The 18,982-nt window shown below is 41.8% G+C and overlaps 1 protein-coding gene across 1 annotated transcript in view; it reads left to right on the top strand.

Moving 5' to 3' along the window:
- The window catches only part of LOC127157703 (NACHT, LRR and PYD domains-containing protein 3), a 48,603-nt gene that overhangs the window by 9,164 nt on the left and 20,457 nt on the right, over positions 1-18,982 (top strand). The window contains exons 4-5 of the mRNA XM_051100962.1: positions 8,466-8,639; positions 15,991-16,164. Of these exons, the coding sequence (XP_050956919.1) occupies positions 8,466-8,639; positions 15,991-16,164 (348 nt within the window). The remainder of the gene's footprint in view (positions 1-8,465; positions 8,640-15,990; positions 16,165-18,982) is intronic.

Here is an 18,982-nt window from a genome sequence, read left to right as displayed (position 1 = left end):
AACCTTTGCGTTGAGGCCGTGTCCTCCCGTGTCTTAACATAAGACATCAGGTAAGCGGGAGACCGGCTGGTGTCAGCTTGCTGCGCCACTCCTAATGGATCCGTGCGCTATATCCCTCAGTTGTTCCCTCCGGTGAACCCTGGGTCCTCCATGCCCCACAGTCAGGCCTAGCTGCGGAGTAGTGCCTGACTGTGCTCCGGCTGGGATCTCTAGAAGCTACAGATATATTGAATTATTTTCATTCCACATGTAGAGATCTCATGTGCTCTGCCCCCCCAACTTCTGCTTCAGTAACAACTGGCATCCCTGTGTTACTATTGGCGCTCAGGGCGTTGGGAAGGTTACGTTCATATCCGTCCGCTGACACGTCCGCCTGTCAGCACGTGGGTCTGTGCGTAACGTGGCATCAGGGTCGTGGCCTGTTCCATGGGTCTGTTCCCATATGTAACGTCGTAGTGAAACGACTGAAGGGGAACGTCTAGGTTATGTGCGTAACCCTCATTCCCTGAAGGAGGAAACGGAGACGTTACATCCCCTGCCATGACCCCACGTCGCGCTGACGCCAGGTTGCGACTCGGCTCCTCAGCGAAAACCTGAATGAGTGATTGCATGCCGCCATCTTATATACCCGTATGTACGGGGGAGTGGCTCGACATGCAAATACCACTCGCCAATATTCATTGGCCTTTTGAATAAGGCTCAGAGATGATTGGACTCTCAAGCGAGTTCCCATATGTAACGTCTCCGTTCCCTCCTTCAGGGAACGAGGGTTACGTATGTAACCTAGATGTTAGTAATTGACCTCCTTCAGCTTGACAAAACCAGCTTGTAGATGGTGTAGTAAATTTCGCTTTCGCCAACCTAGGAATGCCAATTAAGGTAGTGAATTTAACTTTGGTGAAATAGGGTAGTGATGGGTACTCATGTCACAGCTGACGTTATGATTCTTGGATCGCGTCAGTTAATGTATGGTTATGAGTACATCACATAAGAAAGATTGGTGTAATCTTATCTTTTGTTAATTTTATTAACAAAAGATAGACAAGAGCAATCAACAACTACTAAATGAATACCATGAATGAGAAAGGAATAAAGTGCATAAGATGCATAAAATGCAAGTGATTATGTTGGATGTTGCTATGTCAGAGCTACGTTATCTGGAAAGATAAACTGTTGTTACTCTGAAACAAATAAGGTGAAGAACCTTATTATGCATCAAACAAATACGTGTAAGATTTGTTATCAACTGCCGTCAGCTATATAGTGTCTAATGTTAGAAAATCATATACTGATAGTATACAACAATGCCAAGGTCTCTGGAAGAGGTTTGGAAGTGATATTTACGTTCGCTGTGGTTGCGTGAGCAGTCCGGTGGCGGCGACTTCTTCCACTGGTTGCGCTGGTGGCAGTACATTGGGTAAAGGAGCAGGAATCTGTTTCAACAGCCTTGAGATGAAGCGCTGTAGGATGCTGATCTCCTGAAGCACCAAAGGGTCCTAAGATGTGGCCCTGAAGTAGGTGCTGAAGCAAAAGTACCTGAAGTGAAGGTTTGCTCGCTGGAGCTTAACCTTGTTGCATATGTCTGTGTGTCTTCTGCCTCTCTGGGCTAGAGACTCAGAACTTGGTCAATCCACTTTGTCTCTCTAGGATGGAGACTCAGGATGCGGCATCTGTTGTTGTCTCGCTGGACGAAGACTCTGAATGTAGATTATCTCTTTCCTCGCTGGAGGCTCGGAATGTGGTCATATCTGTTGCTGCCTCAAAAGCTGGAGACTCGGGCTTTGTATCTGTTGCTGTCTCAACTTTGTAGGCCAGAGACTCAGAACGAAGGTGATCTGTTGCAGTCCTTTCCCTTTCAGAACTCAGACTCAGAATAGTGTTGCTTTTGTCAACGAAAATTATGACTAAATATCATCGTCAACGAACCTTTATCAACTGACGGAAACAAGACGAGATGCAACGTAAATGCTGGTCATGTGATGATGACTATAACTAAATGTATAATGCAATATTGTTGACGAATAAAAAGTAGACTAAATGTGGTTTACAAAATAAAAACTATGCTAAAATGTCTCTTCATTTTCGTTGACCAAAACGAGATGAAACGAAATGTTATAATGTTATTTCGTTTTGTTTAGTCATGTTATTATTAATACTATTTCACAGTATTTCTGAAGTGGGCTGCATCAGGTCGTACTGCGCAGACACAGGCGACGTCACTTTCTCAAGCCCCACTCGCGGCATTATTTAGAAGATGACAACAAACAAGTTAAGTTACCTGACTGACTGACATGTGCACTAAGCATCAGTGTTGGGAGTACCGCATTACAAATGTAATAATATTACAGTAGTATACTTTTTGCTGGAGAGAAGAGAAATAATGTGGCGGACGCAACAAAAAATAAGTTAAACTAAAAATTACAAAATCAGTTTTTTATCAAATCATAGTCTATATATAAAATGAATGAATAAGGGAAATATATTTGAACTTAAATAGCCTAATTAACAGATTAACAAAACGAAAGGAAAAGAGCGTGGCGTGGCGCTCGTTGAAAGTTCACGGAAAGAAAAAGGAGATGACAGAAATAAAAGTAAACACACTGCAGTTTCGAATGATCTGTATGACCATGTAAAGTGGACGCTGAGGCAGGAGTAGAATCCATGTGCAGTAGTTTATTTGAATAAACGGGATACAGAAAAACAGTCAGAGTGTCAATATCAAAAAGGCAGTCCAATAGTATGCACCAAACACAATCGTAATCCGAGTGGCAGAGAGAGTGAGCGAGCAGTGGGTCGAGTACCGGTAAGACAGTCCAATAGTACAAACCAAACACAATCGTAATCCGAGTAGTAGAGAGATTGAGCAGGCAGTGGGTCGAATACCGGTGAGACAGTCCAACGAATACACACAGCTCAATCGTAAACGAAGCAGCAGGCAATGGGTCAATACCGAAGAGACAGTCCAAACAGGGCAAACGAAACAGTAAGGGGATTTCCAGGTAGCGATAGTTCAGAGACAGATACAGGGTCAAACCTTGAAAGCAGTCCACTCGGTCAAACAATCCAAACAGGGGTAATCCGTAAACTCGATATCCAGAACAGAGTAGGTTGGCAACAGGCAATCAGACAGATGTGATATAAACGCTCGGTAAGGCAGGGTAAACTGGCAATACTTCGCACTGAGGCAGCACATGGTGATCGCTTAAGTAGCGCCAAACAGGAAGTGGAAGTAGAAGCAGCAGAGGGAGCATGCGGTTAGTATTCGGGTGAGGGCTCCCTCTGCTGGCGTGGCGTTACAGAATCCCTCCCCCTAGGAGCGACTCCCGGAGCTCGGCGTGGACGTCCCCGCGGTCGTGGTGCAGGTCGATCGGGTCTGGCTCGATGAAATTCCTCGATAAGGGACGGGTCCAGGATGTCGCGGGCGGCTACCCACGATCTCTCCTCAGGTCCATACCCCTCCCAGTCCACCAAATATTGGAGCTGACCCCCTCGACGGCGCGAGTCCAGCAACTCATTCACCTGATAAGCGGGAGTCCCGTCAATATCCAAGGGTGGTGGTGGTTCTGGGGCTTCATGGCCGGGGTCAGCGTCCGGGTGGACCGGTTTCAGGAGGGAGACATGGAAGGAGGGAGAAATACGATAGTTAGCAGGAAGCTCTAACTGATAGGTAACTTCATTAATTCTACGTAGGATTTTGAAAGGACCTACATACCTTGGGGAGAGCTTCCTGCTGGGCAGCCGCAGTTTGATGTCCCGAGTGGAGAGCCAGACCCGTTGTCCAGGTTGGTAGGAGGGGTGTGGGCGACGTCGTCTGTTGGCTTGCAGTTCCTGTGTTCTGATAGCCCGCTGGAGACGAACGTGAGCGCTGTCCCACACCCTCTCACTACGCCTGATCCAGTCATCGACCGCAGGAACCGAAGATGGTTCGCCAGACCACGGGAACATCGGCGGCTGAAACCCCAGGACACACTGAAAGGGGGTGAGACCTGTAGATGCATGAGTTAGGGAGTTTTGGGCATATTCGGCCCATGGGAGGAATTCTGCCCATCTGTGCTGTTCACGGTTGCAGTAAGTTCTCAGATAACGTCCGATCTCCTGGTTCAGGCGTTCCACCTGACCATTGGCCTGAGGGTGATATCCAGAGGTTAAACTTACGTTGATATCTAGTTGTTTGCAGAATGCTCTCCAAACCTGGGACGTGAACTGTGTACCTCTGTCACTTACTATGTCTTCGGGGATGCCATAGATGCGGAAGACATTGTTAAACAGGGCGAGTGCCGTTTCCATGGCGGTGGGTAGGCCCTTTAGAGGGATGAGTCGGCAGGACTTAGAAAAACGATCAATAGTGACTAGAATAGTGGTGAATTCGTTAGATGGTGGTAAGTCGGTAATGAAATCAATGGAAAGATGGGACCATGGGCGTTGGGGAATGGGAAGTGGCTGGAGGAGACCGGAGAGTAATTCCTTGGGGGTCTTAGATTGAGCACAGAGAGAGCATGATTTGACAAATGATGTAACATCCCTTTGCATGGAGGGCCACCAGAATGTGTTCTGGGTGAGTTTGAGGGTTCTGGAGATGCCGGGATGTCCTGCACTGAGCGAAGAATGGACCCATTGCATTACACGGTTTCGTAGATTGCTGGGTACGTACTGCTTGTTCTGGGGACATGTAGTGGGTGGAGGTTCATGCTGTTGTTCACGCTGGATTTCTTCCATGATATCCCAGGAGATTGGGGCGAGGACGACTGTGGGTGGAAGAATTGGTTCCGGGGGTTGTTGTTCGAGGGGAGGATCGTGTCGTCGTGAGAGGGCATCAGCTTTACTATTCTTGCTGCCCGGTCTGTAAGTAACAGTGAACTGGAACCGTGTGAAGAAAAGTGCCCAACGGGCTTGTCTGGGGTTTAAGCGTTTAGCTCCCTTGATATACTCCAGATTCTTGTGATCAGTGATGACTTGAAAGGGGTGAGTAGCGCCCTCGAGCCAATGTCGCCATTCTTCAATTGCTGCTTTCATAGATAGAAGTTCCTTGTTTCCTACATCATAGTTTCGTTCTGCTTGGGTGAGTTTCCTGGAGAAAAAGGCACATGGAAACAATTTGCCTGGTTGACCGTGTCTTTGTGATAGGACTGCTCCTATCCCGCAATCCGAAGCGTCCACCTCCACAATGAATGGTAGGCTGGGGTCAGGGTGCTTCAGGATAGGAGCCGAAGTGAACTTCTCCTTTAGGGCGGCAAAGGCTTGGCTGGCCAGTTCGGTCCATGCTAGTTTCGCGGGTTTCCCCTTGAGGAGTGAGGTTAACGGGGCTGCGACTGTGCTATAGTTGCGAATGAACCTCCGGTAGAAGTTCGCAAAACCCAGGAAGCGCTGCAACTCCTTCACCGTGGTGGGCTGTGGCCATTCCGTGACTGCCTGGACCTTGGTGGTGTCCATCTTAACCCCTTGATGGCTGATATGATAACCCAGGAACGAAGTCTGGTGAACGTGGAACTCACATTTCTCTGCCTTTACATATAGTTGGTGCTGAAGGAGTCTTGACAATATGGTGCGTACATGATTAACATGGTCCTCCATCGTTTTGGAATAAATGAGAATATCGTCGATGTAGGCGATGACAAATTTGTTGAGGAGGTCCTTGAAGATTTCGTTGATGAAGGATTGAAACACAGCTGGAGAGTTAGCCATCCCATAGGGCATTACCCGGTACTCATAGTGCCCCCTAGTGGTGAGGAAGGCGGTCTTCCATTAATCCCCTTCACGAATTCGGATCAGGTTATATGCACTTCTTAGGTCCAATTTGGTATATATGGTGGCTTCACGTAACTGTTCTAAAGCAGGTGGTACTAGGGGGAGTGGGTAACGGAACTTTATCGTGACATTATTCAGACCTCTATAATCGATGCAGGGCCTGCAAAAGGAATATGGACACATTTAATTGAGCTCATGCCGAATGAGAGAGGTAGGCTGCGTGAGAACAATGCGTTTGCTTTCAGTTTCGCATTAAATTAGCCTAATTTCTTTTGGCTTGTTTAGCAACTTATATATTTTATTATTGTTTTGTTCCGAAAACCATTCAAAATAGTCTATAGGCTAGGTATTGTTTGTACATTATAACATTTGTCTTTATTTACCGGCATTATTAAAAAAAATTAACAATTTTGTGCTTATCTGTGTTTAACCTAAACTATAACGTTAATTTAGACCTACATACTGGTAGCCTATCTAAATATGATTTTATAATTTTATGCTATATAGACCTACATTACCCTCCACTGGATGCATAATGAGCTGCAGTAACTACATTTTGGTATTTTATAACACCTAGTCATACTTCTATGGATATTTTGGTAAGAGTAACTCAAAAGTAGTGTAAGGCTTTACAATTCAGAGACAGTAATATTGTAATGTAATGAATTATTTTTAAAAGACAGTAACGATTAATATATAATGTAGTACATTTTGTAAGTAATCTAACACTGCTAAGCATCCCTTGTTGGCCAAATACTGTAGCAACTTTTGTCAGACTACAATAAAATTTTCATTGACTAAAATTAGACTAAATGTCATCAAAATTAAAACAGGCTGCCAAAAACAACACTAACTCAGAATGATGGTTGATCTGTTGCTGCCTTCCCTGTAGCAGGCCGCAGACTCAGAACTGTGTAACCTGCTAGTCCCTTCCCTCGCGGGTAGCAGACTCAGAACTTTGTTGCTCTGTTGGTGTCTTTCCCCTATGGGACTCAGACTCAGAACGGAGGTTGTCCTGTTTGTGCCTTTTCCTTCACAGGACTCAGACTCAGAACGAGGTATTCTGTTTGTCCCTCCCTCGCGGGTAGCAGACTCAGAACTTTGTGTATCTGTTAACGTCCCCTGGACGTGCCGGAGACTCAGAACTTGGGTTTGTTCTGTCTGTGTCTTTTCCTTCACAGGACTCAGACTCAGAACTTTGGGATTGTCCTGTTAGTGTCACTTCTTTACAAGTAGCAGACTCAGAACGTAGGAGTATCTTTTGGAAGGGTACATTTATCCCTTTCCAATGGGGAGGTAATTGCAATTTGGCGTTTTTCCATTTCTGTGCTGTGATTGGCTGGTTCCATCAGAGTGGGGGGGACACGTGGTTGCCCACCCTTCTTTTCTCCTGTGGAATTTATTTGCCTAGTCCAAACACAAAGTTAGAAAAGTGTCACTAAAGTTTTACTGGTGCATTTATCACTTTCCAAACCATAACCAGAATGCATTTAGCAATGTTACGAACACATTAAGTCCAAACATGATGGGAAAAGATTGAACTGTCATGCATGCATTCATTTGTCCATTAACAGTTTGTGTAAGATGTTGCACTACACATTGCTGTCACAAGGAATACTTATTTCTCTGAATAAGTATAAAATGTGTGTGTTGTAGTGTGCATCAGATTTAAGGTTTGAAAACAGTTATGAATGGATTTGGATTGATCTCCATGATCTCTCTTAGTTTCACCCACTGCTGCTGCATCTGGAGGTCCTAAGGAATTTTTATGGTCGGTCACAAGCCAAACCATTAGGAATCAGTCTTAAGGTGGGTGAAGGGCACAAACTGCATTTTGACCAATAGGAAGTTCTGTCCTTCCCGGGCTTTGTACCAAAGGTGGTCTTCTTGCGCACTAAGAGATGTCTTAATTGCAAATGGGAGTACACGGTTTGCAAAGTATTGTGTACATGCTTTTTACTGAACTCCTTATTGGCAGCAAAGCTGACATGCAGATCTTCCAGATAACTGAATATGTTGGTGGTCACTGGACATCCACTATGGAAGATGTTGAGAGGCTGGAGGATGACCTTGAAGTGTCTCTTAAGTGTCTCATGAACCTTTACCACCGATGGCAGTGAACATCTGCCACACATCTGGGGATGAAAAATGAAAGTCAAAATGAGGCCAAGCATACAGTGTTCACACCAATACATTACATGTAATTAAAATTCTTAAAATTAAGAAAAAAAAAGTACACAACTAGGCTGTGATATTGTTTGATCTATGATATTTTGAATTGGAAGGAAGTCTGACAGGTCAACAAAGAATAATTTTACTTATACTTACTCTTGTACAGAGATTTGTATTTGATTCAGGCCTACCTCCATGTCCAACTCTATGAACTCCTCTGTAGAGTCCCGATGAGGTTCATGATGTGGGCCATGCATTTAATTTGCAAGGAGTTTGGGAATAATGACTGAAGTGCAGCAACAAAAGCCTTCTTCATGTAGGCAGCGTTATCAGTGTCAAACACAATAATGTCTCGATTAGCAATGCTTAATTCTTGTAGACACTTCACAACAGCCAGGTGAAAGTATCTTGCCAAAAATGCACTTGCTGCCATTGGACCAACTTTTCCTTCCATGCATTGCTGTAACAGATGTTTTATGAAAAATTTAGTTACTGAAACATTCATTTACTTGTTTTCATCATAGTTCTTTGTTTTGTTCTTTAAACAGGTTATGTGGATGTAATCTTAACACTCAGTCATGTGAAAGTTTATCATCGGTTTTACAATCCTCAAACTCTGTCCTGAGAGAGCTGGACCTGAGTAACAATGACCTGCAGGATTCTGGAGTGAAACTTCTTACTGATGGACTGAAAAGTCCAAACTGTCAGCTGGAGATACTGAGGTACATGGTTTTCAATCAAATCAATTAACAAAATATTTAGTGTTTATAAAACTGTCAAGCCTATGTTGAATTTATGCAGATTGATCATAAATGCAGATGATGACAATACAGGTTGATCATAAACACAGCTAAAAACACAGCTAAAATCATAAACACAGATTCACAAAATGTATATCTACCGTTTTATCATAGGTAGAATGCAAAATATTTCAATACAAGCATTTCAATCAAATGTAATTTATGCAATATTTGAACCTTTAACCCATGGTATAAAATCAACCCACCGCAACAGTTTAAAATCAGCCCAGTTCCGTGGAAAAAAAAAATGTAGATTTGACAACCCTACATCGAACATGAGCTGCATCCAAAGTGTTTTAAATATTTTTAAATGCTGCATATTGATAGCAACTTCTTGATGCACACAAATTATCATCAATATTAAAATGTTTGCGGGAGCAGGATTAAGAAAACAGTCACTTGTGAGGGTTTTATACAAAAACGCACACAATGTATAATGCCTGTAGAAAGCAAAAGCTGAATCCCGGACATTTTGGGCAATTTAGAAGTCCTGGCCGGACACATTTTTTTTAGGTCCAAAAAGATGACATGTCCACTGAAAAGAGGAATTATGGTCACCCTAATTAAGGGTTTATGTTACATGTGTATACAGACAAGCAGCTCCTGAGGACAAAAAACTCATCACATATATTGCAGGTGCACTTTTAATCCTCTGGGGTCTGAGGGTGTTTTGGGGCCCTGGAGAAGTTTTGACATCCCCTCACATCTGTGCTTTTTTCAGTATCTTAAAAACATATTCATGGCTAAAGTCTGGTTACACTGTAATCAGCACAAACTGGGCTTCAATAATATGTAAGCAACATCAATGTACATGTTTGTGTTTTTGAGAAAACAACATTTATGCGTGGTTAGTGAAAAACTAAAATCTTTAAGTCACTGAAATAAGGCCATGAAACACATTCAGAACATTAGTTCACAAGGCTTTTGAGAACTGGATGTGGTAGGCTAAAGTTTTTTCAACAAAATGATGTGAAAATCATCTCGTTCACAGAGAAAACAATATATTGATGTAAATTTTCTAAGACATGTTTTGTGATCAAAAGGGAATATGCGAAGGAGTGGCAATGACCCATGAATATTTAGCAATTCACACGTGAGAGACAAAGAGCCCTCCCTAATGGCCCATCAATGACACTGTGACTGTCAGATAGAAACAATGAGAGATTCAAAGAATGGAGTTTTAGATTGTTTGTATTTTATTTACAACACAGTATCATCAAAATATACATAATGAAGGTCAAATACACACAACTGAACACCCTGATCTAACCACAGAGATGTGAACAGACTTTGTGTAGTTTCTGAAAACTGTTTTCTGAATTCTGTTCAACAAATGAACAAAGTAAATCTTACCTGATATCTCTAAACTCATCATCAGTAGTCAAGGAACTACAATATGTGTAGTTGAACACCTGATGTTAGTACAACGCTCTCAGTTTGAAATACAGCAGGATTCATCTGTTGTGCAGGTATCAGCTCACTAAAAAACAAACAATGTAAAAAAAACATCTGTGAGCATGTTAATATCAGGAGCATCTGTAATATATATATATATATATATATATATATATATAGTGTATGAGTTTGTAGCCATAGACTCGTGCATTTGTACTAACGTAAAACAACATTTTATATCTATATATAAGTAATAATTATTGTTTTTTCACGTTAAACATCTATTCGAGAGCAGAGTATTGATAAACATGGTCTAAACATACACTCAATGTAAACACTCATATTACATCCTATTGTTATACGACAAATAAATAACTAAATAATATGATCTTTAAGTCATAAACATAAGCATGCTTTGTATGTATTATACAATACAAAAACGTTTTATATTTGGGAAACTATATTATTATTGTTAAGCGTAAGTGTAAACACTATTACCTTTATATCGCATCGTTTTCTATTCTACAGAACATTAAAAAAACATCCTGCCGTCGTGAGACATTTTGATACAATGAAATTAAACGTACTTCATGATGTTTCACTTGCTGTAGTCATGAATTATAGTTTGAAAAAAAAGTCTAACTAATAAAATGTGTACAAGTTCTGTCACAGTAGCACAGTAACAACTAACGCAAGCAGACTAATAAAAGAAAGACTTACTCATGTAAATATCTCCTCTGATGGATCGCGCCGTGTGTCACATGTTGTTCTTCCTCTGAATTCTTGTTCCAACACATCTTCTTACAGAAACGACAAGTAGCCCAGATGTACTTGGGTAAGAAAAGGTCTCGGCGCTTTGTTTACAGTGATGTGGGCGGTTCCGTTTGTCGCGCGCCCTCACGTGGCGATTACACTATGAAAGCAAAAGCATCTCCTGGGCGTGATCTAATTAAAAATAATGAAGCAGAGGGAGAGATTGAACATCGAGTTGGTTTCATGCGAATTACTTCATCAGAGAATATTTGTTTTCAGCAAGAAGGGCTTCATCTAAAAGTAAAAATATCAAGCTTTCTATAGATATATCTCTCATGTGTGTGCGTCACGTATTCGCTGAGTTTTGGTTCATTTTAATGAGGCATTTAAAAACCTTACGTGTGGAGACGGAGAATGCTGAATGCGCACCTTTTATTTTCCTTGTTTTGCAAAAGCATAATGTTTTGTTGATATTGTGAGTGTACTCAAATAAAAGTAGATCCTCTACAGATTTAAATGATGTATTACTTTTATATGTACGATCAAAAATGAGGGAGCATTTTAGGTTCTTTTTGCTCGTGTCATGAAAAACCCCAGGAGGTTAAACATATGGTGTTCCGTTAATGACGTCATAGACTGTTTTCACCCAGTAGACTTGGTGTATGTATATCCCACATCATTAAGGATATATTTAACTATCAGAAAAATGCATTTTCCCATCTCAGGCATTAGTTTTCTTTTATTATTGATCATATTTTCAAGATGTGGTGACTGTAATTCTTCAACCCCGTTATGGACACTTTGGAGGCTCTCTGAATATTATCATAAAATATATTTCTAAAGAAATCAATATGTTTACATTAATCAGATGTCCCCCATACTAATTCAATAATTTTAAATAGAAAAATGACATAAAATCACACATTTTTACTCTCTTAAATCCTGAAATGTAACTAATAAGTGAAAGCAATCTTGTCATTTTTCATCAAAAATTTTGTTTAACTAAGAATTGTAATCAAAATCAATGATCATATGATAGCGCTCAATATTTTAGACACAAATCAGCAAACATTAAATTATTTTTTCAACATTTTAAGAAAATAATATATGAAAATGTAGGGAGACTAGCATAACAGGGTTGAAGATGGTAACGGGGTTGAAGAGACAAATACAGCTTTACATATAAACAGTTGTTTACTCTCAAATTCAATGTATAGGACTTTCCATTAGCATTATATCTCATTTTGTAACCATAGGAAGGATACCAGATACAAATTGCAGTAGAATTAAGTTTTATTAATCTAAAGTAAAAACAACCACAACAGCATATTAACAACTAACAAACATTGTAAAGTGAATTGATCAAATGTAACATAATGTGTGTGTGTGTGTGTGTGTGTCTAGGCATAAGAGCGCCTCATGAGGTGTGCTAAAAGTCACCTCATCCTTGCTCTGATAACATACAATTAAACTTGATGAACTGGTTGAACTAATAACAATAACAATCAGTTAACGATTTCAATGTGTCTGTATCAGCGCCTGTGTCTGTGTCCATGTCAGAGTGTTTTTGCATGTGTGTGCCTGCATCAGTGTGTGTGTCTGTATATATGCATAAATGTGCCTTTTGTTTCATGAATTCATCTTTTGAGTCGGTTCCACACCTCTTTCAAGACTTCCACATGGCGCTTTGTCACAGTCTGTGGGGGTGGAATGAGTTCAAGGACATCATCAAACAGGTACCAGAGGATATCATCCAATAACAACCAAAGTATTAAAATCTCAACCCCATCACAATCTTACAACCCCGTTACAATCAAAAACAATCAAAAACATAACGGGGTTGAGTGTGACGGGGTTGAGATTTTTGCACAAAATGGCCGCTGCTCAATGTAGTGAATACCAGACAGAGAGCACATGGCATGCATGAAATTCAAAATCACCATATATTCATGAAATAACAAAAAACTTTTTCATAAGTAATAGTTTTATATCTTTTTTTCATGTTACGGTGTTGAGTCATTGAGTTTGACGACCACAGTATCACAAGATAAATGACTAAAATAAAGGAAAAAATGGGAGCAACTTGCCTGTTTCTGTGGTCCTGTTGTCCAAAAGACTTCAGTGATGTCACTTCCTGATGTATATGGAATTCTGGATCACACCATTGTATTTATGGGGGTGGGATCATTCGTGTAACGGGGTTGAGGGGTTACTCAGGTAGAGAAATAATTGTGTAATTTTAATGAATAATTAACAATTAAATTAAAAAAAAAGAAACATTACCAGCAAAAGAGCACAAATAGATGTTTAGGTTGATATCAAAATTTATTGACTTTTTAAATAGTATTATTTGGTATTTACAAAGTAAACTTTCATCAAGGCCATGAGGGACATGACAAAATAGGTGGTGTCAAATGAAAAAACTGTATTATTTCTCATAAAAAGATAAAAATTTGTTCCGTTTTTTTACACTGTATTAAAGGGTGCATTTCAATATATATGTAAAGCTGTTTAAATATAAAGTTTGGTGACCCAATAGATGAAATACACCATAAGAGGTGAGAGGGACTCAAATTGTGCCATTTTCATGGAATGACTCATTAACAAAATATGTAGTGCTTAAACTGTAAAGCCTATGTTAATTAGCATGCAAGCAGCTCATAATCCAGTGTTTTTAGTGTCTCTCTGAATTTGAAAATGCAACATGCATCAAACATCTGTTTATTTTAAATATATATATTTTTTTATTGTCCATCCTAATCACCTAATCACTAGATATTATTATTATCTTTATTATTATTATTATTATTATCATCAGCATCTCATCACTAGAGAAAACAAAAAAGACAAGAAATGACCATGAATGCAATTCCATGAGCACATTCAGGTTTTATGTTACATGTGTACAAGCAGCTCCTAAAGACTATATATATATATATATATACACATACATTCAGGTCATGTTCCAACTCCATGTTCATACATTCTAAAGACAAGGAGCTGCTTTATATACATATACATATATATATATATATGTACGTTGTTCGCTTGGAGATGTGTAGCAGCTTAGCTGTGACTTTGTTTAAAACTATTTTCGTTACCGAAATAGAGCAAAATCAGGCAATAGTGTTAAGGCCACACTGTTAGACAATTCAAAGGGTTTTTACAGTAACTTACTGGAAACACTGTTGCCAGTAAGTTACTATAATTAGGTTTTACAGTTGCAAACTGTAAAATACTAACAGCCAAATATTATTAAAAAAGTCAAATTCATCAGTGTACTACTGTAATACATTAATTTTTAATATAGATTTAAGTAGATTTTATCATTTTTATATTGAATTTATTTAAATTTATTTTATTTTACTCTACATAGGTACTACTGGCATTCAATTAAAACAGACACAATAATTACAAAATATCTAATACTTTATTTAAAACAATGCATGTATAACACTTATACATAATAATACATGATAAGTGGAAGACTGTAAAAATACAGTCTTCCACTGCTGGAACAGTGCATCTTCACCGTTTCTCCTGTCTTAGGATGTTTTGCAGTGCATTATGTTGTATCGACTGGATTTATCCTCACAAACAATCTATTGGCAACAGAAACATAATGGAGAAAAAAACATGCAGCCAAAGAATACACAGCCATCTGCCAAACCTACAACCTGTTGGCTACTGGCCAACATTATACTAACACCTGAACAAAATTTCACAATAGTTAACCTTATGTTAATATAAGATAAACGTTAAAAAATTATTTTAATTCGGTAACTTAATTCAATAAGCTGACAAAAGCCACGGCGAACACTACTCGACAAAAGACAATGTAGAACCCATTAAATATACTATCTACAGTGGATGCTTACAGCAAAGTAATGCCCCTGTATATTTCTGACTTACAGAAGCTCCCTACACTGCACAATGAATCTCTTATGTGCACCATGTCTACACTTAGTTTGTTATAATGAGAGGATTTGTAAGCTGGCATAACTCAGCACTAAACAAAACTCTGGTGTTTTGAGCAGTGAGTGGATTCTGATTAACACTGTGTTCAAGGAATGAGATATGAGATATATGAGAAATGTCTGTGATACATTACCTAATGCTCCAAAATGTGCTAAAAGTGTCTTACATACTACATAGACCTGACATGCTACATGTAAATAATATGCATTGGTTGCATTTTCTTGTCAGAAATAGTTATTTTGAAATAAGTCAGCCTTTAAAGGGATAGTTCACCCAAAAATGAAAATTCGATGTTTATCTGCTTACCCCCAGGGCATCCAAGATGTAGGTGACTTTGTTTCTTCAGTAGAACACAAACTATGATTTTTATCTCAAACCGTTGCAGTCTGTCAGTCATATAATGGCAGTCAAAGGCTACCAAATCTTTGAGAGTAAAAAACCAAATTAAACCCTGTAAATTAAACTTGTGATGATACACTGATGTCCTAAGACACGAAACGATGAGTTTGTGTGAGAAACTGAAGCCGGTGAATTAGAGGTAAAATAAAAAATGATTTAAATACTGTTCAGTTTCTCACGCACTGATCGTTTTGTGTTATAGGACATCAGTGTATCATCACGAGTCGCAGGGTTTAATTTGGTTTTGTTTGTGTATGTTTTTTTAACTCTCAAAGATTTGGTAGCCTTTGACTGCCATTATATGACTGACAGACTGCAATGGTTTGAGATAAAAATCTTTGTTTGTGTTCTACTGAAGAAACAAAGTCACCTACATCTTGGATGCCCTGGGGGTAAGCAGATAAACATCAAATTTTCATTTTTGGTGAACTATCCCTTTAGTAACAAACAGAAGCTGGTTTCTTCAGTAATGGGTGGAAATAATACACAAAAGCCAATTTCACTCTTCACCTATTAGTCCCTGTTTTTTACGTTAAACTATTTTTTTTTTTAGTGATGTTTTCCCAGTAACACTGGTGACACAACTCCATTGGACAGCATTTCCATCATATGATTTATAATGTGTACATGACATTTAATATTTTTTCCATATACATTTGTTCATAACACAACCCTATAGGAATAATTAATGGCTAAAATGTGTGAGAGATTTGTCTGATTGTCACGTGAACTATTGCTGTGTTTTCAGATTGTCTGGCTGTATGGTGACAGAGAAAGGCTGTTGTTATGTGTCTTCAGCTCTGAGTTCAAACCCCTCACACCTGAAAGAGCTGGATCTGAGTTACAATCACCCAGGAGACTCAGGAGTCAAACTACTCACTGAAAAACTGTTGAATTCAACCTGCTCACTGGACAAACTCAAGTATGTCTACCAGGAAGATTTTAGACTTCTCTATTTTAACTCCTCAGTGACTATGTGCTATATATATGCACTGTACACCTATACTCATATTTACATATTTTACACACACACACACACACACACATACATATTTATATACTGTGTGGAAGTCTTAGGCTACTAGTAGTTTCACCAGCTAAAAAATTGTTTAATCTGTTATTTCTATCTTCTGCTGTAGTGTCAGTAGAAAATATCAGTTTACATTCCAAACATTCATTTTGCCATTGATTGTAATAATCCATTTTTGTTTGCACAAGGAGTCTGACAAACAGCCAGTGCTCCACAATTAATAGAGATAGATGATAGAAATAAGACACAAATAACTGACAGTAAACCATTATATATATATATATATATATATATATATACACACACACACACACACACACACACACACACATATATATGTATGTATGTCTATTTATATATTTATATATATATATATATAGTCGCACGATGAAGAATTACACAACCAGGTGATGACAGTGCAAGCCCTGGAGGGTGGATTTTATTGGCAGTTCAAACAAAAACGTGCAATAAACTCTGTTGCCTTTCCCCTGTGCGTGCTGCAGTGCTCTCTGTGCTCGGTGCTTGTCTCAGTGGGGGTGAGGCCGATCAGGTCACGAGCTGCTGTCTGTGGGTACAAGGGAGAAAGAGCGTTAGTGTCTGTCACCATGAGGAGAGCGATCTCCCCCTCTGTGCTTCCAGCAGCTCTTCTTATCTGGCCAGGTAAGTGGCTGCAGCTGTGCCTGATCGGCGTGTGATGGCGTGTTGCAGGTGTGGTGAATCCGTTGCCAGGGCGACGCTGACGAGAGCTCGGGAGATGTGTCACACTCCCCCCCCCCTAAGCGTCGAGCTGGTCCTGCAACGAGAGACGTTAGCGTAGTATGGGGAATATAGGGGGGGGCGGGGAGTGCGCCCTGACAGACCTGCAAAAGCTGACCACAGCCTGGAGAGTCCGTCTGCGTTTGCGTTGTCGGCCCCGGCCCGGTGTTTCACTGTGAAGTTGAAGTCCTGGAGCGCAAGGAACCACCGCGTCACTCTGGCGTTGGTGTCTTTAGCTCGGGACATCCACTGTAGGGGGGCGTGGTCTGTCAACAGAGTGAAGCGGCGGCCCAGCAGGTAGTAACGCAGCTCCAGGACTGCCCACTTGATGGCCAGGGCTTCCTTCTCCACGGCGGCATACTTGGACTCTGCTGTGGTCAGCTTCCTGCTGATGTACACGACTGGATGTTCCTCGCCCTCTTGGACCTGGGAGAGGACCGCGCCCAGGCCCGTGTCGGAAGCGTCGGTTTGCAGCAGGAAGGGGCAGCTGAAATCCCGAGCTCGGAGGACCGGCTCGGAGGTGAGGGCGGCCTTGACCCTCCGGAATGTCTCTTCACGTGCTGCGTTCCACTGCACCTTCTCCGGCTGCCCCTTCCTTGTCAGGTCTGTCAGGGGAGATGCTAGCGTAGAGAAGTTAGGAATAAAGCAGTGGTAGTACCCCGCCAACCCCAAGAAAGCTCGCACCTGGGTCTTGGTCCTAGGAAGGGGGGTGTTGAGGATGGCCTCCACTTTCCGCTGCTGAGGCCGGATCAGCCCCCGGCCGACTTGGAACCCCAGGTACTGAGCTTCTGCGAGGGCAAGATGGCATTTGCGGGGGTTGGCGGTAAGCCCAGCCCGGCGTAGTTCCGTCAGCACCCTCCGCAGCCATCCCAGATGTTCCTCCCAGGTCTCCGAGTGTATGACGACGTCGTCAAGGTACGCCGCAGCATAGGACTGGTGGGGGCGGAGCAGGACGTCCATCATGCGTTGGAAGGTCGCTGGCGCCCCGTGGAGGCCAAAGGGGAGGGTCCGGTATTGCCAGTGGCCACTAGGGGTGGAAAAAGCAGTTTTAGGTTTAGCGGATTTAGTGAGTGTTACTTGCCAGTACCCCTTTGTGAGATCGAGTGTTGAAATGAACCGGGCCCTCCCCAGGCGTTCCAGCAACTCATCCACATGGGGCATGGGGTAGCTGTCAAACTCGGAGACCTCGTTGAGACGGCGGAAATCATTACAAAAGCGGAGGGAGCCGTCGGGCTTAGGTACCATTACGATGGGGCTGGACCAGGCGCTGCGAGATGGCTCTATTATTCCTAACTTCAGCATCTCTTGGATCTCATCCTCAATGGCCTGTCTCCGAGCCTCAGGGACCCGATAGGGCCGCTGCCTGACAATGACCCCGGGTGGTGTGCGGATATCATGCTCGATGATGGAGGTCCGCCCAGGGCGAGTCGAGAACACATCGGAGAACTGACTGACCAGATGTTGTAGCTCGGTACGTTGGGCGGCCGAAAGTTCTCCTCCCATGTCGACAACCACGGGGTCGGTGACGGCGAGTGCGGCAAGCTGGTCCCTGGTTCCCACCCAACGCTTTAGTAGGTTGATGTGATAAATCTGTTCCTCTCTTCGTCTTCCAGGTTGGCGCAGACGGTAAGTTACCGGTCCAATTCTTTCCGTGATGGTGTATGGCCCCTGCCAGTTTGCGAGGAACTTACATGCGCTGGTGGGAACCAGTACCATTACCCGGTCACCAGGATGGAACTCCCGTGGTTGCGCCGCCCGGTCTTACCGGCGTTGTTGGGACTGCTGCGCCTTCGTCAGATGTTCCTTGACCAATGGCATGACCCTCTCGATCCGCTCGCGCATCTCTCTGACGTGTTCGATCGCCGAGCGGAGAGGTGCCGGCTGCTGCTGCTCCCATGCCTCCTTGGTGACATCCAGGAGCCCTCTAGGCTGCCTGCCGAAGAGGAGTTCAAAT

This window comes from Labeo rohita, unplaced genomic scaffold, assembly GCF_022985175.1.
Source record: "Labeo rohita strain BAU-BD-2019 unplaced genomic scaffold, IGBB_LRoh.1.0 scaffold_117, whole genome shotgun sequence".
NCBI lineage: Eukaryota > Metazoa > Chordata > Actinopteri > Cypriniformes > Cyprinidae > Labeo > Labeo rohita.
Note: the sequence above shows the minus strand (reverse complement) of the source record. Positions and strands in the feature narration are given on the sequence as shown.